The sequence below is a fragment of the Cyprinodon tularosa genome, unplaced genomic scaffold, assembly GCF_016077235.1.
Source record: "Cyprinodon tularosa strain WSP-4 unplaced genomic scaffold, ASM1607723v1 ctg45, whole genome shotgun sequence".
Classification (NCBI taxonomy): Eukaryota; Metazoa; Chordata; class Actinopteri; order Cyprinodontiformes; family Cyprinodontidae; genus Cyprinodon; species Cyprinodon tularosa.
Window position 1 is genome coordinate 2618299 of NW_024039174.1, and position 19969 is coordinate 2638267.

General features: G+C 38.2%; 1 protein-coding gene across 15 annotated transcripts in view; it reads left to right on the top strand.

The window, feature by feature from the left end:
• ctnnd2b (catenin (cadherin-associated protein), delta 2b) overlaps positions 1-19969 on the top strand; it is a 209394-nt gene that overhangs the window by 161050 nt on the left and 28375 nt on the right. For all 15 annotated transcript variants that reach the window (XM_038300408.1, XM_038300411.1, XM_038300407.1 and 12 more), the window contains 2 exons: positions 5347-5560; positions 15516-15702. In XM_038300408.1, the coding sequence (XP_038156336.1) occupies positions 5347-5560; positions 15516-15702 (401 nt within the window). The remainder of the gene's footprint in view (positions 1-5346; positions 5561-15515; positions 15703-19969) is intronic.

The following is a 19969-nucleotide window of genomic DNA, read 5'->3' on the forward strand; positions in this document are numbered from 1 at the left end:
CTTATCTCATTTAATAAAATTTCCTGATAACGGTGCTGAAGTCCTTTTGTAAAAGTCACGTCTGCTTTCACTCAAGTTTCTCACTTGACATTTCTCAGTTGTGGATCTGCCATTACACTGTGGGCCCCTACAGACTTCTGCAGTCAAATTATTTAACTCAGTGATAAAGCTGAAATAGGAAGTGGGATAATGATCTGGTGCCTGTGGGGAGAATACATCAAATAGAATAGGCTGTGCTTTCATTATTTCTCATGCTCTACCAGATATTAATGTCAAAATAAAAACATGGAGTAAACACACAGCAGAAATATTTCTTGTGTACCATATATATAATATAAGGTTCATAGGAAGGTATTGTCTAAAGTAATCCATTATTACTTTGTGTTGGTTCACAGCATGAAATCTCAAGGTAATACAAATATATATGTATTAGCAAAATAGTAATAAAAACCACAGCAAGGCAGTGTGTTGATCCTTTACTAGATCCTTGGAATGATGGTACTCTAAGTGTAATTTGTTCCTGTTAAACAACACAGCTTTATCATGTAAGATGGTTCCCACAATCTGAAAAGGCAGGTTGTAAATCTGATAGCTGTCAATTTACTCTATTGTCACCTTGCCATTACTTCTAACACAGATACAAGCATTGCATAAAATAGTTATTTAACACATTGCCTGAAGGTAAGTCAATTTGTCTCCATTTGATGGAAACTCCATTTACCTTGTGTCTTTATATGGCTGCTGCCACTCTCTGAATTAGAAAGCAATAACTCCTCAGCATTCACATCTTGCCCTGCTCCGAATGCAGTCTTGTTTCTTTGCGGTTTCTATCCTTCGTTTGGAGCTGCCATTGCTCAGTGTCCTGTAGAAAGCTGCTCCATCTGTCTCCTCGATGTCAACTCAGAGCAGCTCAATTCCACTTTATTAATGCTTATGGAGGCGACAGATATCAGAGTGAACCAAGTCCTCCAAACAGCCATCAGGCAACAGGAACTCAACACTGAGTGAAAGGTAAAATGAGGGAGTGAACTGATGAAGTATGGTGGAGTGGGGTTAGCACAATTAGGCTAAACATTGTTTTACCCTTGAGAAATGTGCAGCTTTTGCAGTGAAATAACAGACTGATAGATATGCATGACTTTCTATCTAAAGAGGCTCATAGCAAGTATTACAATTTAAGCTTTCTGTCATTTAGGTAATGCATCTAAATTCCTGAGGATCAAAGCTATAGTTCATATTCCCATCAACAGAATAGATGGGATCTGCCTTACAGGTCCTACTTTCTTGTACCCATTTATCTTCATTAGTGCTTTGAGGTTTTTCTGTCCTGTCCTGGTGAATTGGAAGACAGCGCTCTCCCAACTTATTGACATCCGTAGTGAAAAAAAGAAAACAAGCCTTAAAGTAAATGTATATGTTTTTTTTAATGCCTGAAAGTACTTAGAATCCATTTGGGTATATTTGATCAGTCCAGAAAAAAAAAAACCTCTTGCCCTAAAAAGGAATGTTCTTTTTTTTTTTTTTTTTTACATCTACTTCACTTTTTTTATCAAGTTTACTAAAAACAATGACACAGGGGCAAATGTCTCTTAGTGGGGTCGCCAAACAGGAAAAAGAAGTTGCGCACAAGTCTATCTTCATGAAATCAAGAATATGCCACAAGGAATTAGGTTCTCCGCCAATCTTTCCCGTTATTATGATCAGAGCAATAAATATGTTCAAACGATGGAAGCTGTGAAGAACAAGGTCAGACGACGAGCCAGATTTGTTTTTTCAGCTCTGATATGGACGGTAAGGGAGATAAATCAGTGCTGTGGGGATTTACACTCAGGACAAGGAAATTTAGAAACCTCAGAAGAACAAAGGCTTATTGATCTGTAAACAGGTGTAAAGTTTTCTTCAAACTCTGTGGGGAGAAAGAACAGTTACCTAATCGCTATTAGGGAATGATCAGCCTCACTAACCTGCAGGATAGAGAAGCAGCTGGGAAACAGGAGCTATGGTGATGTCAGAGAGGGTGAGGGGTTGGCAGCTCAGAGAAACACCAGATCGTGTGGAGAGTGAGTTCAGGCTGAGGGCCTTTTCTAGAGCACCTCTTTAGTCTGTACCTGTTCTAAGAGCAGGAAATGGTCATTGATGAGGAGGCACATGTAGGTACATTTAGCAGGGGGTATTGGCAAGAAATTATAGTCAGTTCAATCTGAAAAACTCACACAAAGAGAAAAGACAATTAGAAGAAATGCATTTATAAAAGTACTTTCTCTTTGGCGCTCAGACCTCGGCAGGAAACATAGCACTTCATTTTGATAGATATGCATGAACAGGAGCAAAGAATAGGGCTATTTCCCCCCTAGGCCTGAAGCTGGTGGTGGAGTGGAGATAGATGAAGTTGGTCTGTCTGTAGACTGCTGGTAGCGAGATGATATGCTGAGCTTTATGGGGAGATTCAGTGGATGGGGTGAGCTGATACTAGAGCTTCACACAGGGACCTGGAAGATGGATGTCCAGCTTAGATAACATAGGTTGGGAGAACCTGTCCATGATGAGCAAGCATGAAGGGATGGTGGAGAGGAAAACCTCCCCGTTGGAAAGAAACCTCCTGTAGAACCAGGCTCAACATGGCGGTCCTCTGCCGGACCAGTTGAGATGAGACAGGGAACGCAGTATGAGTCCAGGAGGAATGACACTGATGAAGCTTTTGCTACGATGTTGGAGGAGGATGGTGGGTTGAAACGCAGTCATCTGAATGAAGTCACACAGTGCAACTTCTGTCTGTGCACAGGAGCAGACGAGTTGCGATCGGAGGCCTTTTAAGATTCATTTTGGATGCCCGTTGGCTTTTGTGGAGGTGTGGTTCAAAGCTGATTGGCTGTGTTGCAGGTGGATGTTGGAGAGCAATGAGTTTCTTCAGTTGAACTTCTGCCTAGGCGCCATATATCAGAGTGAGAGTTGGTATCCCAAAGCATAAATCTGGTCAGTAAGAAGAAAACAGATGATTGGAAAGAACTCAGGATTTCCACCAGCTTAGGAGTCAGTCATCTGGCAGAGAGGCAGAGGCTGGGGAGGGTTTATGAAGTGTCGCCAACAGTGAAACAGACGTAATTGGGCTTGGCAGAGGTGGGCTGAATGAGGTTGATGAAAACAGAGAGACATGGCAGGAGGACGGTGGAGAGATGAAAACAAAAATAAATCCAGACATGGCATGACAAAACCATGAATCCTTACAACAGCAGCAAAATCTGTTGTTAGACTTTTCACACATCTGTAATAGGGATACCAGGAACGGCAGAGGGAGCTTCAGTTTTCATACGCTTCTGTTATTTGATGTGCCTCTACTTTATTGATTTAGTTTTCTCTTGTATTTATAAAAAACATGGATGGATGGATGGATGGATGGATGGATGGATGGATGGATGGATGGATGGATGGATGGATGGATGGATGGATGGATGGATGGATGGATGGATGGATGGATGGATGGATGGATGGATGGATGGATGGTCTAATTCTATTTACAAATCCCTTTTCAGTCAGTTTCTTTACAGAGGTTAAAATAAGTCATGTAGCAGCCCCTTCTGACATGGTTTTGCAGCATCACTTTCTAAGATTGCTTTTGTTCAGAAGGAGCAGAGAAAGTGGTAAAAGTCAATGGGATCATGAGTGGAACTAAGTACAGGTTAACCCTCGTAGAAAAGCTGTTAAAGGCTACAACAGTCTTGAGATGCAAGTTAACCTTCTATCCTGACATAAAGCCAAAAAAAAATCATATTTCATAATTTTACATATATATAGATACATATATTCTTTAGATCTACTATCAATTTAACCAAAGTCAGAAAGCATTCAAATATTTTTTTATCCATTTTACTTTACATTTCTGTTAATATTATTTATTTATTATTTTATTAGTTCCAAAGACCACTGAAAGTGACAAATATTGCCACTACAGAAAAGATTCTTCTCTCACTGTTGACACATCATACAGTATTTTCTGCATTTCCCTTTTCGTTCACATCAAAAATAATCACAGTGCATACAAATACAAGTCAGCTGTCAGCTGAAAAGAGGCCTTTTAACCCAACCGCTGCCATCAGTTTTTATGGACTTTGGTTTTTAGACATGTGACAAAAGGTAAGAAGGAAGTTGTTATTGACTTGAACAGAAAGAAAAGTGTTACATGCCCAAACAGCTGGGATTAAAACCTGAACGTGACTGCCAAAATCAGTTCATATAAAGGTGGGGATGGTATTTGTGTTGCATTGTGATTTATTTGGTATAATGGTAATTACAAAGCAACATTTCTTAGGAGTTATATAGATTTATATTTAAACAGTGAGTCTAGTTTTAGACTCACTACTTTTAGCTTCTGTATATAATACTATTAAAACTCAGTGCAAACATGTACAGCTTCCCCTTCTTAAAGAGCTCAAATTACTGCTATTTTTTTATGGAGAGCAGCCAGTCTGCCCTACATTTTCTTTGTCTAGAGAGAAAGGAGCAGGGAGGTTTGGCCTTAGCACACACACACACACACACACACCCCTATAGACACCATTTTTATTTTATTTTTACAGGGATAGAACAACCAAATGTTACCATTATGAAACTGATGTAGCGTACAAAGGTCTACTAGCCAAAGGGCTTCTAGGTTCCTCCCAATAAAAAAACTGAAACAAAATTAAGTGCATATGACAAGGATAAAATAACTACATTCTGGAATAAAAAAAATATGATGATATCACAAAGTACATAATACAGATGAAATACTTGAAACCAAAAGTTCAGATTTTCACTGTTTACAGCATAGTTGCCTTTTAGTCAGTGTTTCAGTGTTGTTGAGAAAAGCCTAATTCCTGGCAGCAGCTTCAGATCCTGTGGTGAAGCATTCATCCTTGGACTGAGAAATATCTACTTTTTTAAAATCTCTTGTTTTTTAACCTTTTTTTATTATTATTTTCAGTTTTGATAGCAAGAACATTTTTCCCAAAAAGCATTTAAAGGTATAGTGGAGGATTGTCGCAAATTTTTGAAAGAACTGCCCTCTCCACTTAAAAAAAAGCACATGCAGAACCCTCTGCCCACTCTGAGATGGAAACACGTGATTAAACACATGCGAGAGCATGCATGAGGCCAAAAAGAAGAATTGCTATTATTCCACTATTTCAGACTCACCACCAGTAATTGAAAATGGGACAAGTACGTAGAATGGCCTTTCATCACCAGAATCATTGACAATTATTTTGATGATCCACCAGGAAAAGCAAATCCTACACTATACCTTCAAAGTGACTCCAACATTTTAGGTTTTAATAAAGTGGTCTTTCTTTCTCTTTGTCTTGTCTGCAGATCCGTCGGCAGGGTGGAATCCAGCTGTTGGTGGACCTGTTGGACCACCGAATGACAGATGTTCACCGCAGCGCCTGCGGAGCACTGAGGAACCTGGTGTATGGCAAGGCTAATGACGACAACAAGATCGCCCTGAAGAACTGCGGAGGCATACCCGCTCTGGTCCGACTACTCAGGAAGACCACAGACCTGGAAATCCGAGAGCTGCTCACAGGTACAGCTCATTAGTTACCTCACTTTTAAGGGTACAATGACACAAAAATCTGCGGCTTTATTACCTACACTTTGGAATCTGTAGCATAAATCTGCACTTGACTTTTTTGTTTGTGCTTGTACTTAGAACAATCTTTCATTTCACTTGCAAGCATGTCATTTATAGTGAAGTACACCTTGCTGTACTCTGAAGAGAGATGCAAATGCACTCCCACTTACACATGTATTTACATGAAAAGAGTGTAAGGAAGTGTCATGGTACAGTCACTGCAGTAGTTCCCAGAACTGTCAGTACACGCAAACATGTTTTAAATTATGGGTTTTTGGTTCATTAATTTTAACTTCTAGAAAGTGCTGAGTACGGGATGTAAACGAAGACCGATGGAATCATCAGTCAATGCTTTGCTAGGGCCACTATATTTATCTTTACATTTATTGTATCCTTACAATCAACAACAGCACCGTAGATCCCTCTAGAGAGAGCTAGAGACATGACAGCTGTAAATGAATGACTCAGTTTTCAAAACTTAAATGCACAGAAATCCCGGGGTATAATGTGGGTGGTTTAGGACTGTGGGTGATTCCAATCCAGTTGCTAAATTAGGAAAGTACAGATGTATGTTTGTAGTATATACATTTTATAAAAAACATATGAATGTTTTGAATATGAATTCTATCACATTAGTTGTGCTTCCCAGTTTAGCTGTCTGTAAAAACAGATACCTTTTACCACCTACACCTAACTAACAAATGCTATACTTAGATGTGTCAGAATGTTGACAGCTTTACACACACAGTGCTTTGCAACTGTATTCGCACAGCTTTGATGATAATAATATTTGCTTGTTTTCTGCTGCAAAATAACCTGAGCTTAGTCGGATTGAATGGAGAGTGTCTGTAATCGCACATCCTGAAACGTTCTCAACTGGGTTCAGGTCTGGACTTTGGCTTTGCCGTTTTATATTATAAGGATATGCTTTGATCTTAACCATCACACTGGAGCTCTGGCTTTATAGTTCGGATTGTAGAGCTTAAAGATTAACCTCTTGAGCGCTTTGTGTCCACTAACAGGTTTTCTTTTAGGAAATTGTGTATTAAGGTCTCATCAACTCTAAACAGCTATGCTGTCCATGCTGAAAAGAGGTACCCAAAACTCATGATGCCATCACTACAATGTGTCCCCCATTAGGAGCTTAACGGGTGGGAATATTCTGTAGGGTTTGTAAAATTAACGGGAGATGCCACAACTAATAAGTCAAAACAGTGGATTATTTCCTTTGACTTAATAATGGTCCAATTAACCTACATTTGACTTTCACATAGTATCCTTATGAAACATATTCAACATCGTGGTTGGACTGTGGCAAAATATTGTAATCTTCTAGGTTAAGAGTGCTGTTTTTTTATTCAACTTGGTCATTTGCGTATGAATAAAAACAAAACTACACAAAAATTACAGAGATTGTTTCCATCTTAGACTTTATTATCTTTGATGTCCATTCTCTGCATCATCTACAACTGCGCTTCATGCCGCAAGCTGATGTGGGACTCTGGCCAGGGACGAACATGTAAACCAACGATTGCCCTAACAGCACAATGTGAAGTAATACTAACAGGAAAGTGACAAGTGTTGTCTCCTCTCCCACATTCTGGCTCATTTGCTGCAGGGCATGTTGTACATTATCAGGTGTGTTTGTCAGTCTAGAAAAGGTTTTTGGTCTTTTCAAAGATGGAACTAGAAGGAGTTTGTATGCAGCTAGAGTCTTAAAGAAGATTACCATATAAATTAGAGCAGCAATTCAATGGTGTGGAGCACAGAAATCCCCTCTGTCACAAATTAATCAGCTGAATGACCGACCGGACGGACGCATACAGACCACTCTGTCCTCTCTCTTCCAACGACTCACTGGGAATCTTTCCTTTTTTTCTCTCTTCTCTCTCTCTTCTTCTTTTCCGTCTCTCTCTTTTTCTCACTAGTTGAATTTTCATAACTGGTGTGTCGTTTTCCGCGTGCCTTTGTGCTGCCCTTTTTGTCTTTCACCACTTCTCTGATTTCACTCATACACTCTGCATTGCCAGCCTTGTCTTCCAGCATTTCTTTGTCTGGTGAGCATTTTAAATCAGAATCACAGCAGGAAGTCCAAATACCTGCCTCGCCAGCTACACACACACACACAAATGCACACACACACCATGACCTACCCGTAATCACATAGTGATGTGTGACAGGCAACCTCTGTTGTTCAGTCCATCTTCTTTTGTACCAGTGTAATTATGGATCTTTTCTCCCATGTTTGCCACTTAAATTGATCATTCTGGTAGAACAAGTAAAATTTCTAATTAAACAGACTAAAACATTACATGTAACCTAAATGGGAATGTTTAGACTTGAAAATAACTGCCTTTCAAAGGTGTTTGCAGCAGACTGTGGTGTTTTTTCTTTGTGTGTTTTTTTAAAGCAGGATATAAAATTCTGTACAGAAAAAAAAGATATCTGTGTCAAGCTCAGAACAATAGGATCCAGTATTTGAGGCGGACAAACATATTTTTCAAAAAATGTTTATTGGAAACAGAACCGCAGTGAGCAGCGTCAGCTTCTAAGGCAGGAACCTCTGCAGGGGGAGACAACAGGTTAGTGATCACATATTTCTGTAGGTGGAAGTTATCGAATATGTGAGTCAATAACCTGCTCTTATAGTTCAGTGTCGAGCACAGAGAGTGAGGTTGGTTCCAGCCGGTCGGCTGCCAACACAATGAAGGGGGCGCCACCCTGATAGTGCCAGATGCTGATATATCGGTGTACAGGCATACCTGATGTCGGTGACGTGTTCAGTCGTCAGAGCCAGGAGATCCATAATCCAAAGATATGTCAAAGGGGAATCCAGAACGGAGTCAAGAAACAGTACCAGGTTTGGTGCACAGACAGGCAGAGATCCGGCAGGAGTCCGAAGGTAGGTCAGGTAAACAGATCAGAACGGGGACATGCAGGCTCAAAAGTCCAGAGACAGAACAGGTCAGGATCAGGCAATCGGAAGCACAGGTACGCTAGAGAACTGTCACCACAGGCTCAAAATATGACACTGATGACTGGTCTGAAGGCTTGTTAAATAGAAACTGAAGCAGGTGGATCAGATGAGCTATAATGAGAACTGGGCGCAGATAAGCAGGTGAGTGAAAGGAGTTAACAGACTAGACATCAGCTCCAAGATAATGACAATCTGTGTTCAATATGAGTAAAATACAAAGGCGTGAATGTCTTGTTAAACAAAAATAAGAAATTTTAACTTAACAGAAGGATATCTATAGCTTTTAATCTTTCCAACTGAGGTTGTCAAAGGAAGGGTTGTTTCTTTTTTAGAGGTCCAATGTGTGGACTGTATGATTGCCTCTTGTTGGATTAATTCATCTAAATTAATAAATAATTAATTAATCAAAAAGCTAAAATACATTTTGCAGTAACTCTTAATTTTTTTATTTGTAGTTTGTAGTTTTTTTTTTTTGTTTTGTTTTTTTTTTTATTAAAACCAAGTTGTTGTATGTGTTAATAGCTGTAGGGAGGAAATATCTAATAATACCCACCTTTCTAGAACTTCCAGCTATTGTTGTGTCCAGTACTGGAACTGAATACAAAGGAAAACCATTTGTTACCTTGTTGGTGCTTTGTGGGAATCTTCTACTTGCACAGCTGCTGATATTGACATAAGGCTCTGATGTTTGACAGCACATCATCTAATATGAAGTACATACCACTTAACTACATACTTGGCCTCCAGATGAGTGGCCTGTTTTTCCTTAACTCTAATTCCTTTGAAACACTGTGGTTCTGCTTGTTATTACAGTTCAGTGTTTTTATTTGTTCACAGCAGCAGGCATCACTGTTGGCAACATGCCTTAACGTCCTCCGCTGTTTTAACCAGACCCCTGGATATCCTATTAAACCAAAAATGTCAGAATACATGATAGCAAATCAAGTATTGCTTAATCGAGCCTGGGCTGTCCAGCACAAGGGACCAGATAACTGTCAAGAGGCTGTGGTCATTCAGAAGACTGAATCTGTCAGTTGTTAAGTACGTACTCTGATTCATCATTTTGCCATTTTCTTTAAAAAATGTTGTGGTTATGCTCAAAATTTTGCACTGATATCAAGGCAAAATAGCTTCTCACACCATTTTTGGCATACTGCCACTGGAGTCAATTCAGCTGTGAGAGTGCATCTCATGCCTGAGCAATCTTCTGATTGGCTGACCCATGGTTGAAAGAGCAAAGTGTCCTGGACCTGATATTGTGGAGATTGTCCAAGTGGAAAAACCTTGAATAAACTGAGTAAAATGAGTTGGATAGAATCATATGGTAACAGAGCACAATGGTTTTTATTAAGAAAAAAATCATGAATTGCAAGAGGAATTTTTGTTTGAATATTTTTCTATATCTCTTTCAAAACCTTTTAAAATCCAGAAATGTTAAGAATGGCTTCATAGTTTAAGAATCTTTGTTTTGTTTTTTTTAATAGCCACATATTTGTAGGATTTAACACTGCATACATGGCCTAAATTCAGTACATTGTATTTTTTTTATTTATTTATAATATTATTTGATAATATGAAATAATCTATTTAAATTGTCAGCATTTGGAATAAAAATGTAAGCTGCTATTTAACGTGCTCTTTGTTGTCAAGTTACATTTAATTTTATTGTGTCCTAAAAGAAAAAATGGTAAGCTTACAGCTTACTTTTACCAAGGAACATCCAACACGTGTAAAAATAAAAAAACAAATGTCCAAAATCGAAGTTAAAATATTCTAAAATAAAATATTTGTAGCTATTGGGGAAAACACAAGAGCTGCCAGTTTAATGGATATGTATGTGTAAGTACTGCAAGCAGACGGTGACAGTTTACAATAATGTTTACACCTTTCGATCGCATCCAAAGAAAAAAATATTTTCAAGCTGAAAATGAACTAAGTAAACACTACCCTTGGGGTATGTTGCTTTATTTTAACATTAACATATGACATTTTATGTTTTTTGGTATAGGCATAGAACAGGACTGGATCCCTTTAAGGTTACATACATCACCTATTAGTACACATATTCTAAAAAACTTTTAAAAAGTCATGTATTTGATGAATACAATTTGCTAAAGTAACTGAGGAGACAAATAAAGACTGTAAATCAGATACAGTTGAATAAAATGTGGCATTTACTGTAGAAACAACAAAAACACAGGTGACTGACATATTGTTGAATATTAAGCACCTGGAAATGCTTGATGTTTTGAGGAAGAAAACTAGTGATGACATATTGCAGATTTGGAGAACAAAAATACATGCAGCAGTGGCCTCAAAAGAGAAATTTGACAGGGCAATGAATCCAAGCAAAACTACACATCAGATGGGAAATGGCATGAGAGAAAAAGAGAGATAGCCAACATATTCATTTCCCCTCCCTCTCTTTAACCATGCACTCGCTGCCTCCTGCTGCCACTCATGATGTAAGTCTGTGGCAATTAACCTCCTTCATCTGTCAGACACTCATTCCTGTGTGTGTGAGTGTGTTGTGCCTTTCAAAGTGTGTTTGCAGTGCCATCCGTGCAGACGCTTAGTGGGTTTGGGAGCGTGTTTCCGATCAAATCTAAAATCCCATTGCCTTTCACCTCAGGGAGATGATGTCATACTCTGCACAGTAAGTGGTGGTACTGGCAAACAGCTGAAGTTTCTCAAGATAGTCAAGGATCTGTTTCTTGCAGCTGCAACATGACATCATGCAATACACATTTAATTACATACAGTAAAATATAGTTATTACCTTCCAAACCAGCGCTCTAATAAATCAAGCTTTCAAGGTGACGTGTTTTGCTAAGAGGGAGAGTTTCATATTATCTTCGCTATTTTCTTACTAAACTGATGCATCTGTATCGAAAATAAACATTTAGTTTATTACCAAATGAGTTTGATATAAATAAAGGTATTAGTCAAGATTGTTCATGTCATTTTTTTAAATACTGCCGCTCCAGAAATAGATCTACTGTAAAAATAGTTCAAGCAAATGCAGTTCAGGATTACGGCTGCATCCAAACTAGATAAGGGTTAAAGTATGCCATTTTATAGGAGTGTCTGAATGTCTAGTAGGTGAAAACTTTGTGGAGTCAAAATTTCTCGCAATTCACCTTGAAAAGCTGTGTCCATCAATGTTCACCAGATAAGCAGATATATCCCAGAATGCTTTGCATAAGCTCTCCTAGGAAAAACATTTTGGGATTTGTTTTGGGGACGAAGGAACAAAGATGACACCTTGCCGGAATCCCGTGAGTAATGGTGAGCGAAAAGTAGTGATCATCTGTCCGAACGGTCAGTTGACTGAGTGAACTGAAGTACACTATATAATGCCCACTCTATACTGTATAGTGATTATGGGGTTAGGGCAGACGTTCTGACTCAGCCAAGGAGAGTTATGCCAATATAAATCAATATAGAGGTCATTGAGATTATAATCTTTGTCACAAATAACATAAATGAAAGGTGACATCTGTGTGACATCTTCATATAGTTCCCCAATATACACTCACTGGCCACTTTATTAGGAACATCTTTCAAATTGTTCATTAATGGAAATTTCTAATCAGCCACTCACACAGCATTACTAAATGCCTTTCAATCTGCTGCAGTTCCAACTGAGCATCAGAATGGGGAAGAAAGGTTTAAATGACTTTAAAGGTGGCAGAGTTTGCGCCCACACAAACACAGTTTCGTGGGAGCAAATGCCTTGTTGGTGTAGAGGTCGGCCAGAGAATGGGCAGACTGGTTTGCGCTGGTAGACAGACAAAAGTAACTCATATAACCCCTCGTTACAACCAAAATATGAAGAAGAGCATCTCTGAATGCACAGTGTGTCGAAACTTGAGGCAGATGGGCTACAGCAGCAGCGGACTATGCCAGGTGCCACTCCTGTAAGCAAAGAAAAGGAAAATTAAGGCTACAATTCACACAGGCTCACCAATGTTGGACAGTGAAAAAGTGGAAAAATGTTGCCTGGTCTGATGAGTCATGATCTCTGCTGCAACCTTCAGATAGTAAGTTCTTGGCAAACTCTGGGCTCATTAGTACCATCTGAGCATCTTGCCAATGCAACAGCTTACCTGAATATTGCTGCTGATCATATACATCCATTTTTGATCACAGTATATCTATCCTCTCATTGCTCTCAGACTGGTTTTGTGAACATGACAATGAGTTCGATGTACCCAGTGTTTCCAATACGTTATTGAATCTATGCTACAAAGAATGAAGGCAGTTCTGAAGGCAAAAGGGGATCCAACCCCTATATTCTGGTGAGTTGTTTCGTCAAAGATGATCAACTGTCAAACAATAGATACAATCACAAGTTTCCTTTATAAATCCTAAACTGAAACAATCATCTGTTGCAGAGCAATAACACAGTCATAAACCCATTATGATTGCAGTTCTGTCTTCCATCTGAAATTGAAGGTGTCCACTAAGGTTTAAAAATTAAACAGTAAAATATAGTTAAGAATCTGTTTATGTATTCTGTCTTTTTTGCTAGTCCTTTCCAACTGTGCTCTATTTAGAGGCATTTTGACTTTTCTTTTTTGAGGAAAAGCCGAAACTACTTTTTGATTAAAAAAAAAAAAGTTTTAGTTTATAATTTAAATCAGCAGATATGATACCAAGATATTTGCCTTAACTTTTATGCAGCCAACAAAAATGTTCCTTTAAAAAGACAAATGCTGGTTGATGTCTCAGTTCCTCAGGAAAGTGGCTATTAAATGTCCTTAAGAAAATTTTCCGAACCTGGGATATAAAGTCCAGCTGAAATTCTAACAGAACACAAGCAGCTTCGCCCATTTTCTCCCCATTAGCATGAGCAACTGGACCCTGATCAATAATGAAGCCAAAAGTAATTTGAATTAAGCAAAAAGTCCTTTTACAGATGATTTTGACCCCTAAAACAGAAGCTGTCCGCCCTAAAAAAGAAAAGCCTCTAGTGCTGATGAGGTCAGCTTCAATTTGTCAATAGGCTTAGATGTAAAACACACTTCAAAAACATGTACACACAGGAACCAATTTATACGTACAGATAACAAGAGCTGTAATTACACAGACACTGTTGACCTGAGGATGAACAGCAGAGCCTTGAAGAGTGGATGCCTTACTCCAGACACTAATGCACACAGACAAAGGTCCTCAAAAAGGATGTATGTACCACAGCTATAATTACTGCCATAAAGAAAGAGGGTTGATATGTACGGATATGACTAGGGGCTGACACTCAAAGGAAAAACATATAATTACATCCATACACAGATTAGGGCACACACACTTTGTAAGATAAAGGTCAACAAGAATGATGATGTTCTCCATTGCACATGAGCATTACAACACTGTGTGTATAAGAGTGCATTTATGGCACTCAAGAAAAAAAAGTGTTTTGCGACAAAATATGATGATTTACCTCCTGCTCCCGTTGTTTTTTTTTAACATATGTGTTGTTGCCTCTATTGAGCAGAAAGTGAGGCATTCTCCAGAGAAGGAGAGCTTTTGTCTATTTTGTGAAAGTGATTTTTGGTGTGTTGCGGGTGGCAGAAAGGGTGGACAGTAATTGGTAGGCAAGAGGAAAAACTCTACTTTCTTGGTTGGATGCTCACAGCATGCTGAATTCAGGAGAGAATTGAAAAAGGAGATGAGGAGCGGTGTTGAAGTAATTTGTTTATTAGATTAACAGTGGTCAATTTTTTTATATATATATAAATATATAATATACACTGCAATGATGAATGATGATCCGCTTTCAGTCAACCGGACAGCAGTCTCAGCTTGTCTGTTCCGTACAGAACAGGGGACCCTACTTATTTTAGCTCTATCTTTATTATATTTAGAAGATTTTAAGCCTCAGGAATTGTTTGCCTGAAACTTTTACTTGTGTTTGATGTAGTGGACCCATGGTCTGTTTTAATTACACTGTAATTAGGGTTGGAACTAGCAATTATTTTGAAAATTGATTGATTAATCTATTCATAATTTTTTTTTCGATTAATCAATTAATTGGATAGCCAAAGGTTCCCTAAAGGTCATTAAACCAGGCGAAACTGAAACTTTAAAATTTGAGCGGTTCTGGATAGACCATATGGAGAGACAAAAATGTTTATTAATCTTAAATGCAAAATGTTTATATATGTTTTTTTTTTACAATTTTGATGGAATTGCTGCTCTAAGTGGGTTTCTCTGTCAGCTAAAGGCATGTTTTACAGTCTCTATACTACAATTAATGATTGATCGAGCCTTAGCCCTAATCATAACAATTTGTATATCATCGAACCTCAAGTATTTTAATTAAACATCGCTGAACTGCTGTGTTATATTGAGATCATCAGCTTATTTGGTGTTGAAAATTCTCAGTCATCCAGGTAATAGTCATTTCAAAAAAACAAACAAACAGGTAATAGTCATTCCAAAAAAACAAACATGAAATCACATTTTCCAACAGGAAATCATGCAAATTCATCTGGTTTAATTTGCATGTTTTCTAAGCCAAAGTAAGCTTTGTTGGGCTACTGTTTAAAGCTTGCAACTCAATGCTAATTCATACATTTTGAATTGAAAAAGCTTCCTGGATGGGAGGCGAAACGTCTTCAAACATGGAAAATAAAGTCCAGTGGATTATTTTTAAGTTTTTGGGAACATCTGCTTTTTCTATTTCCTTTTTATGATTTAACTTCAACAGCAAAAAAAATGTCTTGTCCTATATGATTCATTATTGGTGACTATTAACGTTGAAATGTTGTATCAATACATGTATTGTTTCTTATATGACTATTATGCCGATCTAAATATCTTCTTTTGCTACTATTATATGTTTCTGCCACCTCTTTATACCCTCACCTCGCCCATGTTTACTACTTTCCCAGCTCCAACATGTGCCTGCTCTGTTTTTATCCCTAGGTGTTTTGTGGAACCTGTCGTCCTGCGATGCCTTGAAGATGCCCATCATCCAGGATGCCCTGGCGGTGCTGACTAACGCTGTGATCATCCCACACTCAGGCTGGGACACATCTCCCCACACCCAGGAGGACCGCAAGCTTCACCTGCACTCCTCCCAGGTCCTCCGTAACGCCACCGGCTGCCTCCGGTCAGTTCTTTCTGTCCGCAGATTTACAACTGTCACTTGCCAAAGCTGTTTTGCTGTTATCAGTTCTTAGTCAGCACCCAACCATAAGAGAAGTCCCTCTGAGTTTAACACAGTCACATATTTTTAGAAGAAATTTGGGTCTATTTTTACGACTCAACACTCTTCACAGCTAAAAGAGGTAGCTACATTTATGATGACTCACCAGTGAAGCTGATCGGTTTCTCACTTGAGACATGACGTTAGGTGTGGAAAACACTCTGGAGGAAGTAAGGCTGCAACAGACTCTCCTGCTTGGTGTGTTGATGCATCATCCTCTGAATGGAAATAAAAATTATTGGTAGGCTAAGATTGGGAATTTACCTGCAGGTTGAGATTGTTTCTTATTTCTTTTTTTTATTTGTTGTCACATAAAATTAAAGCTGCCTTCTTACTGAGACTTACAGGACCATAAAAATTGCTCTTATAGTACAACAGCAACAATTTCACAGATACTGAAGAAAATTTAGGAAAAAATGTGAGATAAGCTTATTTTTCATGGGTTGATGGTTTGTTTTCACATAGATCAACCATGAGGATTAAATTCTGCATATCTTTTTAGATATCTGTGAAGATGTTCTCAATCATACTTATTGATTTAGATTATGAAACACTGCACTGCCACACCTAGGTTAGTTAATCCCTGGATGGAGACATAAGGCAACCGAGCTGCCTGTAAATACATCATTACAGGATTGTTTTTTTATTCAATCAATTTTTCATCGCCTTTTATCTAAACAGAGACAACAATTAGAGTGTTTTCACACCTGAAGCTTTAAGGCGATCTAAATTTCGATCGATATTCTGTAATTTTCATCCCCTCAGGGTAAGCATGAAAATTGGACTCTAATGCGCAACAAACTAGAGTGGCCTGAAGAAGTTGCTGCAGTTTGGCTCCACTAGTTGATGTCTAAAAAGAACCATACTCTGATATATTACGGGCATAAAATAACCTCTATGGTTGTCTGTATCTGCACTAGATGAGGATCTCTCAGTGAATGTTGAGCCGCATTAATCTGAATCATCTCCGGTGCATCAGCACATTATTCTCAAGCTGTAGCCCGGCTTCATTTTCAAACACTATCGTTTTCTATTAGTTGTACATGCAAACCTTACAGAAAAAAAGGCTAATACCTCAAACGTCATCATGAAACTTTGATTCATTTATCGCTGTTAGTTTTTTTAGTGACAGCTTACGGCTTTCAATTGGTTAAACACTGCGGCGTTTAGTCCCAATTGACTTAAAGCTGGTGTGAAAGTAACCTTTCTAACTAAAAAATCTTAACATTAGAAGTCACACTACAGTGCGATATAAATATGTGTGAAAAAAAACAAAATTTTAATTGATCAAATAACTTTACTGGTTTGATAAAGTCACTGTTATTTATTTTATTACTATTATAGTTGGCTAAATCCAAGAGGAGAAATGGATTAGATCCTTAATTAAAAATGCGTAAATGAGTTTAGGCTGTGTAAACTTAAAATATTAATAAACCATAATATATAAAAACCCAGCAAAGCTAAATCCTTCCAACCCTTCATTTTTTGGTTATGTGTTAGATTTGTAACTCGGAGTGTTTTCAGGCCCAAAAGGGGATTTTTTTTCTTCTTTTTTATTCTAAGCTATGAACTATTCATATCTTTGATATAAATTTTAGAAGTCATGTCAGCTGTGTTTCAGGTGTTTCCAGATGTGTTTTTCATTCCCATCCACCAAACACTTTATCATTGTCAAGTTGTGTGCATCTTTTTAGAGGACCCAAATGCAGAAAAGGAAGCTGAGGTGGTTTCTTTCAGATTTAATAATCCAAATGGTGGCAACTGAAGCAAAGTCCAAAAACTAAGAACCAGGAGATGTCAGGGAAAACAAATGAGGGGCAAAGAAAAGAAACCAGCAAACAGTAACTGAAAAGGAAGAGAATATATGCCAAACAGAACAAAGACTGGAGTAATTAACTGATTGGGAGCAGCTGTGGACAGAAGAATCTAGAAGGGAGCTAGGGGAAGGAGACTGACGCAAGGGGGCGACAGAGGGTAAACAGGAAACACATAAGAACTCAAATACAACCTGAAAATAACTAGAATGACACAAAATAGAAACAAAACCAATGAAAACTCAGAAAGAAAATTTAAACAAAACCAAAACCATCATGTTTGCAAAAAGGAAGAGTCATGTGCTTTGCAGATTCAAAAATGACATCATGTAAAATATTCAACAACCTGGTTGTAATTGAAATAGTGTTTTAACAAGTTTCTAGTTTTTTAAATGTATTTTAGAATTTTAACCTAAATCTCAAAGTGTGTTTAAAGTAACATTTATCTAATCTTTTGACTGCTTAATTTCTCCTTTGCTCTTTGACTCTGGAAAGAAATGGGTAAATGAGCACAAACCAAAAAGAACAGTCTTCCTGCATGTTTTTTTTTATTATATATAAAAATTAAGCAGGATTCCTAAAATATTCTACCCACATACACACAGTCAGTGTGAGTGTGGTGAGTAAATATATAGTTGTGTGTGTGTTTGTATACAGGCTACCCGTTTGTCTCTCTGTCAAACCACGTGTGGGTCATTAATCTCAGCTCCAGCGTTAGGGGCTTCTTACACTGTACACTTGTGAAAAAACACACATCTGGTACAGTGGTGTGTGTAATACTGAGTCTTTTGGTGAGCGTGTAAGTGTTAGATAACTTTGAGTGGCTCAGCCCCTAAACGCAAAGGCCTAATTCATCCTTCTCACGCCTCGTTAGGGAATGCTGGGAGTCTGATTAAAGATTGAATATTTCATGGCGGGTTTGGTATATCGCCGGCCACCTGCTCTCTTTTTTCCATCTCCTATTATCATCCACAATTTCTCATTTTCTCTCTCTCTGTTTTTCCTTTTAGTCTCTCTCTCCATCCATTTTTCATCCCCAACTCGTCACATTATCCCAATACTTCATTTTCAATCATATCATGACTTCTTTTATCCGTTATCCCTTCTGCCTTGCTTGGCCGTTCCTCTCTGCCTCAGTTTTACACTTTTGTTTTTTATTGCTTGCAATGAAGTAATGAAAAACGTTCAGGTCCTGAGATTGTAATTGCTATCAATGGGGGAATGCATATCCTATCCTCATTATTTGGGTAACACAAATGGTTTGTTGCATATTTGCTACAATAGGTGTCAAGGGGTTAAACTGACTTTGGAGCTAGACCTAACAAAACATTTAAAAAAATTAATTAAACAAAATGTTGCATGATTATAAAATGCACTTAAAAATAATTGAGTATTTGTTTTTATCTCCTTTTATTCACTGGTACTAAAATCTGTTAAGCAGTTATTATTTTTATCCCGTGCTCAAAGCCAAATAATGCATTATTTCAGTTTGCAGAAACGTAACTGATGGCAATTAAACAAATAAGTAAGAAAAGGACCTGATAACTTCTTAAGCCCAAAACTCCGGTACTGTGGAAGAAGTTTTACTTTTTTCTTTTCCAGGCTCATCACTCTGAGTGTCCTTGATTTAACACAGACATATTTGATCTCCACAGACATGTCAGGATCTTGGCTAAAAGCTAATATAAACCATTTCTATGATAGTTGAATCTGAAGCAAATAAAAATACTGTCATATGTCCTTGGCTCTTCAGAAGGTGTTTTTGACAAACAAAAAAACTTTCTGCTAAAAGCAGAGATTCTACGGCTTTTCAATCTACCCTGGATTCACTCAACATGCATGAGAAGAAGACCAGATTAGGCTACGTTGACACTGCAGGCCTTGATGCTCAACTCCGTTTTTTTGTGAAATCTGATTTTTTTTTCCTTTCGTTCACATTTCCAAATGTTTGCGACTTGTATGTGATCTGCTGTGTAAACTGCATTCATACAGCTTAAGTGTCCCGCATGCGCAGTAGAGGACGCAATGGCGTCACAAGCCGGCGCGCTTCGTGTTTACGAAGATAAACATGGATGTTGTGCTGGAGCGCATCTAGCGATCTTTTCAAACCTTAAAAACACAATCTTTTCAAGATGGTTAAAAAAAATAATGCTTTCTGCATCATCGTCCACCATGGTGTTTGTTTTTCTTACCGCTTCTGTATAGCAAGAAGCAGAATAGTGACCTTTGTCGGTTACTAATGGAGTTCAGATCGGATGAATGCGGCCTGGCCGTTCACACACAGGTCACATTTGAAAAGATCAGATTCGTATCGGATTCAGGACCACATAGCCAAGTGGCCTGGGTCGCATTGGAAA